This window comes from Crotalus tigris, unplaced genomic scaffold, assembly GCF_016545835.1.
Source record: "Crotalus tigris isolate CLP2741 ecotype Arizona unplaced genomic scaffold, ASM1654583v1 scf7180000024351.1097467, whole genome shotgun sequence".
Lineage (NCBI taxonomy): Eukaryota > Metazoa > Chordata > Lepidosauria > Squamata > Viperidae > Crotalus > Crotalus tigris.
The window spans coordinates 876,103-889,234 of NW_024100520.1; the positions used below are offsets into that span (position 1 = coordinate 876,103).

The 13,132-nt window shown below is 39.4% G+C and overlaps 1 protein-coding gene across 7 annotated transcripts in view; it reads left to right on the plus strand.

Moving 5' to 3' along the window:
* FHOD3 (formin homology 2 domain containing 3) overlaps positions 1-13,132 on the plus strand; it is a 515,605-nt gene that overhangs the window by 306,430 nt on the left and 196,043 nt on the right. For all 7 annotated transcript variants that reach the window (XM_039327161.1, XM_039327164.1, XM_039327163.1 and 4 more), the window contains one exon: positions 1,965-2,203. In XM_039327161.1, coding sequence (XP_039183095.1) covers positions 1,965-2,203 — 239 coding nt within the window. The remainder of the gene's footprint in view (positions 1-1,964; positions 2,204-13,132) is intronic.

A 13,132-nucleotide genomic window follows, 5' to 3' on the forward strand; every position in this document is an offset into this window, starting at 1 on the left:
CCTATTCCACCTTTTTCCACTTTTCCCTTTTCCATATAATCCTTCTGCAGTGTTAAGCAGGGTAGTTCTGTAAACCTATTCATTCTCCACATTTCCCACCTCTGGTGATAGTGGATAAAATACTGTCTTCACCTTTTGTTCTGTTATTTCTAGCTTAAATTTTGCTATCTTAATTAATTCCTGGTTTTCATTTGGTTTTTTCTGTTAATATTAAAGTTATCATGTCTTGCTGTTAGCTGTACAACTTATGATATATGTCACATAGTCCATTGGGGATAGCTTTTGGATCAAATGTTCTGAACCTTCTTTTTACACGTTAATATATAATCTGTCTGGCTTTTAGGGATGTTGTCATTCCATTTATACCATATTGCGAGTCTCAGTGTTCAAAAATGTATTAATAATGAAAAGATGGTGTTGGTTGCACAAGTCCACTATCCTTTGCCCATTTTTGTTCCTTTCACTGTTCTTAAAAGCAGATGGGCCAATGAACTGTTCATATTCTTTTCTGTTAGTACCTACTCTACTGTTGAAATCTCCCATTACATACAGCATACTCTTAGCTTCCACTTTCTCTATCTTTTAAGATAGTTCATTGACGAACTCATCCATTTATTCTTGTGTGTAATTATCATTGCATGAGGCATGTAATTGTACATATGTTTCAGTTTGTTTTTCTCTCTTGATTTTCAATATTATTATTTTATTTGAATAGCAGTTGATGTCTAGTATGCATTTTGCAGTTTCTGGATATATGAAGAATCCTACTCCATTCTTTGCTGTGGCCCCTCCAGAGTAAATAAACAAGAAGCCTTTGAAAACTTTCTTACTGCCATGTCCTTTACATCTTATATCAGCTAGTCCCATTATCTTGATCCCTCTTTTTTCCATTATTTCTACAATTTCTTCTGTTTTATTCCGCATGGCAGCTGTGTTCAAAGTAGCTATTTTGTTCTCTCTGTTCTGTCTCTTAGTCCTTTAATATTGCCATGGTAATTTTTTGTTTGATCAGTCCATTTGTATTTTGTTATGATTCTGATGCAACTTCACCAGAACTCCTTTAGCAAGGCCATTTCTGGGAGACCCAGGATAGCCATGGCTGCCGTAAAGGTCCTGGGCCACAAAGCTATGCTATACTTTGCCCACTCCTAGCAATCCCTTACTTTCTCCTGTTTCCACCTCCCACAATGTGGACATGGGGTTGGTCTTTAAGAGACAGGTAAAGGAATAGAGAAATAAATACATTTAGATTAATTCATTTTCTGTGGTAATATATTTCTCCATGAATACTATTTCTTCAAATTTTCACAATAGTTTTAACTTCCTCCTTTTAGCTGATGGAGACTATAATTGTCTAAACTATTGATAGCAAAAGATTTTAATTCCCAGTTCAAAATAAAACCATTTTTTTTTAAACCTGGGTACAGCCTCTCTGCTATGAAAGGGTGGTATTTAGAATTGTAGGAATGAGAGAGGCTATTTCAGTAATGACACAAGGAACAGATTGATAGGGATTAAAAACAGCAGAAAGTCCCCTCTCATATTGCCTTTTTGATCTTCCACAAATACACATCTCTCCATCTTTCTTTGAAATTTCAACATCTGTATTTTTCATTGCAAGGGTACATAACAAGGAACAGGAAATATTTTAGGTGAGAGTTGCACTTAAGATGTCATTATTTTTACTTTCAGTCTCTGAGGGTTCAGGGGGCATTTCTCTTGTGTGCACACAGGAAACATATGTTATATTTGGAATTTCTACATAAATAAATTGATTCTTCAACATTTGTAAGAAGCATCTGAAATCTCCTGTTGCCCTTCATAATCCAGATTATCGAAGCCTTGATAAATAACAGTCATCAAAAGACATTTCCATATATCTTTCTGAGACAAAACAAATATATAAATCATTGTATAATGTATTATATGCATTATTCCCTACACTTTCCCTTTCATTTTTTTAGATGGCATTGAGACATGAAGATGATGATGATAGTGGAGAACCTCTTCTTATTGCCTGCAAAGACAGAAGAAGGGCCAGTCTTGGTTCCAGTGAAAGAAGAGGGCTGGAACGTAGGAAGAGCAGGAGGCATTCCATTCAGAGTGTCAAGAATACTTTATCAGCCCCTGCCAGCCCCTTCACTCATTCAAGCCCTAATTTCATGTGTGGCCATAGACAGAGCACTGAAGAATATAGTGAGAAGTAGGTATAGAAATAAGAAATATTCCTAGATTCTTTTTGCCTTTTATATTTTCAAATTTCTGTGACTTATAATTGGCTGATAAAACTTCACACCCACGGTTCTGATTCATTTTGCTTAAAATGACATATACTCGTGTAATATTTTCACAATATACTATTTGCTCAGTTACCAAAAATGAAATAAGGCAAGCAATTAATTCCTAGGGAAATAGTCAACCTGTAGGAGTTGATAGTTTAACAATTTTCCAATTAAAACAAAAAGGAATGAATGGAAACATCTTCTTTTATTTACTGATAAAGTATATGGGGGAAATAAAAATATGGTGGCTTGATGTAATCACAATCATATAAGAATTCAAAAGACTGCAAGAAGCTGCTATAAAAGAAGTTATTTAATGTATTCATTGAAATATATCATTTCAGTGCTGGCTTCTTAATACCTACTTAGCTTTTTAATTAAAAAAATTAGTAACTTCTTTTCAGTTATATAACATCCATATTACGGCAATGTTGCTTTCATGCTTTTTAGAAATCTTTGATCATTTATGCTTGCTGATATATCAACTAATCTTTGTCATTGCTCGTTATTGTGAAGAAGTGCATATTTTAAGGTCCTGCCTCAGCTAGCAGTCCCAGGAAAACAGAATTTCTGAAACTGGCATCATTTCAAAAGGAACTTTTATTGAGAGATAGTGATAGCAGAATTGCAAGGCAAGATCTGAATAATTCTCATGCAAAACAGTACATTAAAACTCTCCTTTTAAACCCCTCCCCAGTGCCCAACTATCCTGTTTGATTTCAGCCAATCCACAGGTGCAAAGTTGTTGTGAGAACCAAAGTGATAAACTGAAGTTCTCAGTCATTTCGTTTTGTTTTCTTCCCGGCCTCTTTCCAGCAGAATAGAAATAAGACACATGGCCCTAGGCACATTCCTCTTCCCTTTCATACCCAGAGAGATGCATCAAAGGTGAAAAGAACAAAGCAAAGGAACTACATCTCAGAGCCCACAGAGCTTCCCCCCTTCCCAAAGAGCAAAACCTCTCCCCTCCCAACAGAATGGCAATACCCAAAAGATAAAATGAAATGAATAGATAGGTCTGACTCATATACTGTAAAGTAAAGGTAAAGTCAGTCGTGTCCAACTCTAGGGCATGATGCTCATCTCTGTTTCTTGGCCAAGGGAGCCAACATTGTCCAAAGACAATATTTGTGGTCTGGGGGCCAGCATGGCTATATACCAAAGATGCACAGAACACTGTTACCTTCCCACCAAGGTGATACATATTAATCTACTTGCATTTTTATGTTTTCAAACTTCTAGATGGGCAGGAGCTGGGGCAAGTAATGGGAACTCATCCTGTTACATGGTACTTGGGTCTCGAACCCAGGGTGTCAGCTCTCCAGCTGACAAGCTCAGCATCTTTAACCACTGAGCCATACTCCCACTGCTACATTTACAGTAATCTGGTATATATTTCAAATTCAAACATATACTTTACATCAAAACTTTTATTTTACAAATTTACCTTCATTTTAAAAATTTGGTATGTGGGAGGGAAGATGTTTTGCCATAAATGTTTATGGTACAATAGTTTTCAAATTTGAAAATCAAAATAGAGTATTTTATAAGACCAGTCTACACAGCTGAGAACGAGTATTATTTTATCTGGAACAGTATAGACATCAAACTATTAATTCAAATGTGACTTGATTTGGTGAAAATTCCATGGTTATGAACACCAATGGATCTTTATAAGCTGGGATGAAGGATATGAAGACTAGGAAGATAGGGAAATCTGGGAGAAACAGGCAATGCAATCTGAGGTACAAAATTACAAAAAAAAATTACATCGTACATTAATTCAATTCAATTTATAGATTGCAATTTTATTCTAATTTTCCAGCTGGAAAATGAGAAATATTAGCTGCTCTCCTTGTCTGTTCTTTATAACTTTTCTTCTCTCACACTAGGTCTAAGTACTTGTTGAACCAGCTTGTATATAAATTTGTATGTCAACATCTTTTCACTCAGTTTCAATCATGGGTTCTCTGCAAAGGGAAGCCTGCTTAGAATACAGAATAACAATTGGAAGAGATCTTGGAATCTTCTAGTTCAATCCCCTGCTCAAGCAGGAAACCTGTATACCATTTCAAACAAATGGCCATCCAATTTCTTTTAAAACCTCCAGTAATGGAGCATTCACAATTTTTGGAGGCAAACCATTCCATTGGTTAATTGTTGTCACTGCCAGGAAATTTCTCCTTAGTTATAAATTGATAAGCTACCCTTTGTTACTTTTTGTCTTGCCCTCAGGTGCTTTGGAAAATAGGTTGTCCCCCTCTTCTCTGTGATGGCCCCTCAACTATTGCAATACTGTTATCATGTCATGCCTAGTTCTTCTTTTTGTTAGATTAGACATATCCAGTACCTGGATCATATGTTCATCCTCCAGTTTCCTAATCATTTTCATCGGTCTCTTCTGCACAGTTTCTAGAATCTCAGCATCTTTTTGAATAGTGTTGACCAAAACTGTATGCAGTATTCCAAGTGTGATCTTATCAATACAATATAATGCAGTGCCAACACTTCACATAATCTTGATACTGTCCCTCTGTTGATAGGACTGCATTGGCTTTTCTGGCAGCTGCAGCACACTGCTGGCTTATACTTAAGTGATTGTCCATTCGGACTCCCAGATTTCTTTTGCAGTTAATGTTGTTGAGCTAGGTATCAGCAATACCTATGCATTCAGTTTTTCTTATCTAAGGTTAATCTTTCTTTTCTCATTAGATTGCATTTTGTTGGATAGTTCCAAATATTCAAGTCTACTAACGTATTGACAATTCACCTCATCTTGTTCTCTGCAAATTTGATGATTCCCCTTATAGCCTTTCATCTAAATCATGAGGCTGAGGAATAATAGGCCTAAGACAGAACTTTGTAGTACCCCACAGCATGCTTCCCTGAATGTAGATATAGTTCTACTGAAGACTACATGTTGAGTGCAGTTGGTCAGCCAATTTCAAATCCATCTGGTAGCAATGCTGTTTATTCCACATTTTTTTGACTCTGGTCTACTGTATTTGTGTGTGTGTGTTTGTGTATACACACACACACACACACACACACACACACACACACACACACACACTGTTCGATTCTAGAGCATGTTGCTCATCTCTGTTTCTTGGCCGAGGGAGTTAGCGTTGTCTGAAGACAATTTTTATGGTCGTGTGGCCAGAATGGCAATACACCAAAGGCACTTGGAATACTATTACTTCCTGGCAAAAGGGTTAAGGTTAGGTCCTCCTTTATGATAACACCCAGAAACCTAAAGCTAACCACTCACTCCACCCGGTTTCCACTGATGATCAGGGGCTGAATATCTAATTTATACTGTATTTATATAGGTCAGTGGTTCTCAACCTTCCTAATGCTGCGACCCTTTAATTCAGTTCCTCATGTTGTGGTGACCCCCAACCATAAAATTATTTTCATTGCTACTTCATAACTGTAATTTTGCTACTGTTATGAATTGTAATGTAAATATCTGATACGCAGGGTGTGTTTTCATTGTTACAAACTGAACATAATTAAAACATAGTGATTAATCACAAAAACAATATAGCAATGCTCGATGGAGAAGCTTGCTCTTCCTTGCTCAAAAATGTTGGGAGGGAGGGAAGGGGAAGGAAGGAAGGAAGATTGAAGGGGAAAGGAAGGAGATGGAAAAGGAAGGAGATTGAAGGGGGAAGGAAGGAAGGAGAAAGAGATTGAAGGGGAAAGGATGGAGATGGAAGGAAGGAATGAAGGAAAATTGAAGGGGAAAGGAAGGAGATGGAGAAGGAAGAAGATTGAAAGGAAAAGAAAGGAAGGAAGGAAGGAAGATTGAAGGGGAAAGGAAGGAGATGGAGAAAGAAGGAGATTGAAGGGGGAAGGAAGGAAGGAAGGAAGGAAGGAAGGAAGGAAGGAAGGAAGGAGAGATTAACGGGAAGGGGAAGGGAAGGCCGAGGCAGCCTTCGATGGTGAGGGAGGCGGGCTGGGCGGCGTGGGGGAAACTCCTGCACGATGCGGAGGGCGGCCGGGGGCAGAGCGCAGCCAGGCAACCAGGAGGCATGGAGACCGGCTCGGCGCCGCAGCTCAGCTCAGCCGGCAGCGGCAGCAGCGGCTTTCTCACCCTTCTCCTCTCCTTCCTCCTGCTGCCCCCAAAGCAGCTCGGGCGGGAGCTGGGAGGAAGAGGGGTGCCTGAGGGGAGCAGCCAGGCTGGCAGGCCACACGGCACCAGCCCCCACCATGGCTCCATTGATGGACGGAGGAGCAGGCCGGGCAGCATGGGGGCAGTGGGGACAGCGGCAGCTGCTGCTGCATCATCAGGGGTCCCCGCCGCCCACATGCTGCCTGGCCTGGTCCTCCGTCCATCAATGGAGCCATGGTGGGGGCTGGTGCCGTGCAGCCTGCCAACCCAGCTGCTCCCCCCAGGCACCCCTCTTGCCCTGGCGCCTGCCCAAGCCGCCTTGGGGGCAATAGGAGGAATAAGGGGAGGAGGAAGAGGATGGCAAGTAAGCTGCCACTAGCACTGGGCCCCAGGAGGCAGCTCTCCTCTTCTACCTTTGCTGAATCTTCTTCTTCCTTCCCAGCAGCCTGGACACTGGCGTGCCTTCCTCGCCAGCGGGTCCAATAGTCAAGCTGGCTGGGGATTGCAGGGGCTGGTCTCCCTTGGGCCGCAGCTTGTGGGAGGGCTGGCCTGCTCAGCAGAGCCTTCAGCAGGCCGCTCCCAACAGGGATCCCGGGGCTTCCCTGGGCAGCTCCAAGGCCACGAGGCCCTGGCCTTGCTTCTCCCAGGGGTGGGGCACACAGGCATAAGACCAATCAGGAGCCCTGCAGGAAGTAAGTCCACCTGAGAGAGAGAAAAGGGAAGCGAAAGTGCCTCTCTGTCTCTCTCTCTGCAAATGGCGGAGGAGGCCATGCGGAGATGGATGTGGAGCGGTGTCTCGGTTCCTAAGACCATCGGAAATATGTGTTTTCCGATGGTCTTAGGCGACCCCTGTGAAACGGTCATTCGACCCCCAAAAGGGTCATGACCCACAGGTTGAGAACCGCTGATATAGATGAACAAACAGCTCTGCTAACTGTTGCTCACCAATCACTATGAGTCTTAAAAGAGTTTTGGGAGTAAAAAACATTTTCCAAGAGCCTTATTACATTTTAGAGATCAAATGATCAATTTTATTTGTCATATTGATTCTGGAGGCTAGAGGACGTGTATATAATAATAACATGTGTATAGAATAAAAAATAAAAATCCTTTTTCCATGTATGATTATATGTTAGCATATTCATCATATATAGTTTTCTCCCTAAAATGTACATATTCTAGCATTTCTGCTGAACAGTCTTCTTGTCTTAAAAACTAATTATGTCATTGTAATAATAAACCTTGGTTTACAGCTAAGCTCAAACATCTATGTCATGCCTAAGAGGAAGCCTACAGGAAAGGAGATAGAATGTTGTACAATCAGGCAGTAAGGTAAATCAGGGCAACAAAAAGAAGCTACTCTAAAAAGCTGAGGATTCAGCTCTCTGCAAATTAACCAGTAAAAATATCACTGGCTACAATCCCTTGCAGAAGAGAATCAGCAACTGGCAGATGACCTGAATGTGTTCTAGAGTAGGTTTGGGAGTAGACTACTGTCAGTTATCACTGTCCTCTCCATCTCAGATACAAGAACAACAGCTAAGTCTCCTTTTTTAAAAAAAAATGTTTTATGATTTTTAACATACACCTTAATATTTGGTAAACATCGTGTTGTCCGTGTTAGTATTTAAAAAACAATAACAATTAATTTCTATAATTCTATAATCCATATAGAATTACTTGACTTTACTTGATTTCCTCTTTTTCCAATAATATTCTCTTTAGCCAACCTTAAATTAATACACTTCTTATTTGAATAAATAACAATTAATATAAACATTTTTCTCAAATGTTTTCTGCAAATAATAAAAACATCAGTATAAAGCTTCTTTTCATTGATCATCTTGATTGCCTCATCATAAATCCTGTTTACATCCTTATTTAAATTTGTTTTCCCCACAGTATTTAAATCATTCTTACTGGCTAAGATTTTCTCAAAATTAATTACACTTAAGTATTTAAATCTTTTTTCTCATACAAGCCATCACATTTTTACATTTCTCATATCTTAAAAAGAAAATAAGAGCAAAGACAAAAACAAAGAAAACATTTCTTTTATATAAACCATCCCAACATTTTTATATTTCGCATGTAAAAAAAAACACACACACAAAAGAAAAAGGAAAGAAGGCATACTATATTACTTTAAGGGCTCATCCCTCTTAAACTAATCTTCATTTATATTCAAAATCTTTCTATTTCTTTAAACATATTCAAACAAATGTTTAATTTTTAAATACTCCCTCTGGTAATTCCCATCATCTAATTTCTTGATTCTCACTTTAGCCTTTTTTTCCCCTCCAACATCATTCCTGTTCAATATGCTTCAATGAGTCAAAGAGTCTTTCCATAATTTTATAAATGTTGTTGTAGATACAAAAGGCAAAACAGGTAAAATGTTTTTATAGGAAGGTTTCGCCCCTTCATATTAATTGAAAATCTTTTCCTTTTTGTCTTTCTTGATTTTATTTATTATTTTTTGTCTCTCAAGATCTCATAATTCCCCTAGCAAAATCCATTTTACCAAATCTTTTTTCTTATCTTCAAACTTATTTTGTAATCTTAAAATTTGTCTTAAAGTTTGTCTTTTCCATGTCCAGAGTTCCCTGTAAATTTTTTTCCATCTATGATAAGTCATATTTCCTAGTATTGTTAAATTCCATCTTGAAATCTCTTTCTTCTGTCTCGTAATCAGTTGTCTGTTTTATCTGCTCACTCTCTTTTTATTTTCTGAGAATTTTTATGTTGTAAAGTTAAATTGGAGATGTGTTTATTTATGTTTTCAAGGTTATGTTTAATTTCCTCATGGTTTGAGATTATTATTGTTTAGATTAGTTGCAATATAGCATAGATCTCCTTCTGAAAAATATTTGTTTTTTCTTGGTATATTCTTTCTGCAGATCTCTGGTTTTCCATGATAGCAAAAAATCAGAATTTTCCTTTCTCTGCAGACAGCTTTAAAGTCACAGTTGAGTTAGTATTTGTAATCCAGAAAGGTCAATTCTTTTTTTTTTTTAGAGTTTATAATTCTCACTTTATAGAAAGCCCAAGATGTTTCCTTCTTTTTTTGTCACAGCTGTTCTTTGTTATTAAGACATTGAAGGTCACCAAGATCAAATTTTATCTTTTTATCTGGGCCTTGCCAGTCTCTGTAATAAAGCAGCTGTTGTAATATTTTCATCCACCACTAGATGTCATCACCAGTTCTTTCAGTAATAAACATTTATTTCTGTTTTGATGATATAAAAGGAAAATCTTAACAGATTCCACCGATTTCAAACTTATCCAAATTAAGTCTTATATTCTTTTTATTTCAATATATTTCTATTCCCCCTGAAAGGTTTAATTCGCCACTTCCATCTCCAGGAGGGTGGGGCAAAAGTCCCACTCCTTCTCACTTTCCGAGGCTTTTTGCTTCTTGGGTTTTTTTCCCCAGGAAATCAGTTTCAAAATAGAAGAGAGAAAATCACTGTTCTTACCCAGTTCCAAACACATTTTTTACAGTCAGCTTGAAGGAGTACTTTAGGACTTCAGTTGCTTGTAGCTTGGGTTAGACTCAGAAGTTGAGCTAGCTTCTTCTTCTGCCGGTTTCTGGACGGCTTTTCCCCTTCTGTGTTGCTTCTATGGGCAACTTCAGGCCCATTTAGGTTCCCCTGGCAGGCAGAAATCAGCTGTAAGGAGTGGAGCCCCATGATCCCTTGGCTACTGCACCACTGTGAAAAACTGAAAGTCAGCAGCTAAGTCTCCTATATCCGACTCCATCACTCTGGGTCCCCCTTCTCCAGTGATCACAGGAAAATATATGCAAAGTCTATTTCACAAAGATGGAAAAACAGCAGGGCCAAACAGAGTAACTGTCAGAATCCAATTATATTTCATCTCTAGTTATCAACTATAGAAAACCCCATTTCTGCCTTCTCTGGATTCTGTCATACGATGAAGGGAAGGGGGTGAACAAAGGGGCTTTATGGCCCTCAAAGGGACTGGATGTGGATATCACCAAAAGAACTAACCATAACAAAGGAGGCTATTACCTTTCATGTAGTTCTCTCTGAAGTCTCCATCCAGCTGGCAGTAAGGAAAAGGGGGTGGGAGTGTAATGCCTGAGACTGTTGCTGGAAGAAGGGGGTGATTGGGTGGGGCTACTAGGGAACCCCTTAAAACCTTGAATGGGAGAGCTTGGACCCCAAGTCCTGTCTAGAATGCCTGCAACCATTTTCTCTTAATAAAGGATGCCTGTTGGAAGAACTATTCCAAGAGTTCTGTTTTCTTAAGATGCAAAGTGGGGTGGGTCCTTACATTAACTCCCTTTTGCTTGAAAGTCTGTGCTAATCAACTGACCCCCATTTTCATCCTCATCTTTTATAAATCACTGGAGATGTATTCTATCCCTTCTTGCTTCAAATACTCTACTATCATCCTGCTGTCCAATAAACCTTTCATCAAAGAATTGAATGACTATCAGCAGACAGCCAGAACATACAAAGATGTTCTGAAGTCAGGAAAGTCAGGAAAGCAAAGGCTCAGAAGGAACGAAGATTTGCAACAGATCAAGGACAATAAAAAAAAGTTTCTTTCAACATATTAATAACAAGAAAGAAAGAAGGTCCACTAAAGAGAGAAGGTAGCAAGGAAGTAATAGGCAGTAGGGAGAAAGCAGAGTTGCTTAACTCATTCTTTGCATCAGTCTTCACACAAAAAGAAATTATAGCTCAGCATGCCAAAAAAACTACTGCAAAAGACAAATTAGAAACAAAAATTAAAATAAGCAAGAAAATGGTAAGAGAACACCTACCCAACCTTGATGAATATAAATCACCAGGAGCTGACAGATTGCATGCCACAGTTCTGAAGGAGCTGTCAGATATTATCTCAGAACCATTGTACCATATCTTTCAAAAATCCTGGAGCACCGGGGAAGTACCTGATGATTGGAAAAGGGCTGATGTGGTTCCCATCTTCAAGAAAGGGGGGGACAACCAGACCCAGGAAACTATAGACCAATCAGTCTAACATCAATACTTGGAAAGATCCTGGAAAAGATAATCAAAAAACAGATCTGCAAACAACTAGAAGCAAACAAAGTTATAATCAGTAGCCAGCACAGGCTTGTCAAAAACAGATCATGCCAAACCAATCTTATTTCATTCTTTGATAAAGTGACTAAACTAGTAGACCAGCGGAATGCTGTGGACGTAGTATACTTAGACTTCAGTAAGGCATTTGACAAAGTAGACCACAACCTGCTGCTAAGTAAGCTAGAAAAAGTGGGATAGACAAAAACACCATCAGATGGATCTATAACTAGCTGATAAACCATACTCAGCGATTAGTCCTCAATGGTACTATATCCACATGGAGAGAACTAAGCAGTGGGGTACCACAAGACTCTGTCTTAGGACCAGTACTCTTCAATATCTTTATTAATGACTTAGATGAGGGAATAGAAGGGGAGCTTATCAAATTTGCAGATTATACTAAACTGGCAGGAATAGCCAACACTCCAGAAGACAAGCTCAGAATCCAAAAAGATCTTGACAAACTTGAACAATGGGCCCTATCTAACAAAATGAGTTTTAATGTAGAGAAAAGCAAAGTTTTACATTTAGGCAGGAAAAATCAAAAGTTTAAGTACAGATTAGGAGAGACCTGGCTCAAAAACAGCAACCGTGAGAGGGACCCTGGAGTCCTAGTGGACTATTACTTGACTATGAGCCAGCAGTGTGCAGCAGCAGTCAAAAAAGCTAATACAATCCTGGGTTGTATAAACAGGCATAGCATCAAGATCACATGAACTATTAGTACCGGTTTATAAAACCCTAGTAAGACCACACCTGGAATACTGCAACCAATTTTGGTCACCATACTACAAAAAAGATGTTGAGACCTTGGAAAAAGTTCAGAGAAGAGCAACTAAAATGATCAAAGGCCTGGAGACTAAAACATATGAAGAACAGCTGCAGGACTTGTGTTTGGCTAGTCTAAAGAAAAGAAGAAACAGGTGACATGGTAGCAGTATGCCAGTATTTGAGGGGCTGCCACAAAGAAGAGGGCATTAAACTATTCTCCAAACCACCAGAGGGCAAGACAAGAAACATTGGTTGGAAACTGACCAAAGAGAGAAGCAACCTGGAATTAAGGAGAAACTTCCTAACAGTGAGGACAATTAATCAGTGGAACAGCTTGCCTTCAGAAATCGTGGGCGTTCCATCACTGGAGATTTTTAAGAAGAGACTAGACAGTCACTTGTCTGAAATGGTATAAGTTCTCCTGTTCAAGCAGGAGGCTGGATTAGAAGACCTCCAGGGCCCCTTCCAGCTCTATTTTATTCTATTCTAGTCCCATGGGAAAAGTTGCTAAACAGCCACAACGATCCCAAGAAATGGTGCTGAAAGGAGTGAAGATCATTGAGTTCACCCTGTCTTCCAAAAGTGGTGAGGGAACTCCAATCCTGCTGACCAAAGGTCGGCCTGAGTGACACTGATATTGTTGATCCCTTGGTAAGTGGCCCAGACCCAAGTAATGGTTCCCATAGAGTTAATTATTGAGTCGTCAGGGCTAAAAGCCAACTTCCTAGCCCTCCTGGACTTGGGTTGCACCGGATGCCTGGTTAACCCAGCCCTAGTAAAAAGATTGGGGATTCCTGTGGCATTCTACCAGCTAGATGGATCTGTGGCAGGTGGCATCTAGCAATGTTTGTTACTGAGCCAATGGAAATGTGGTTGGGGGACCA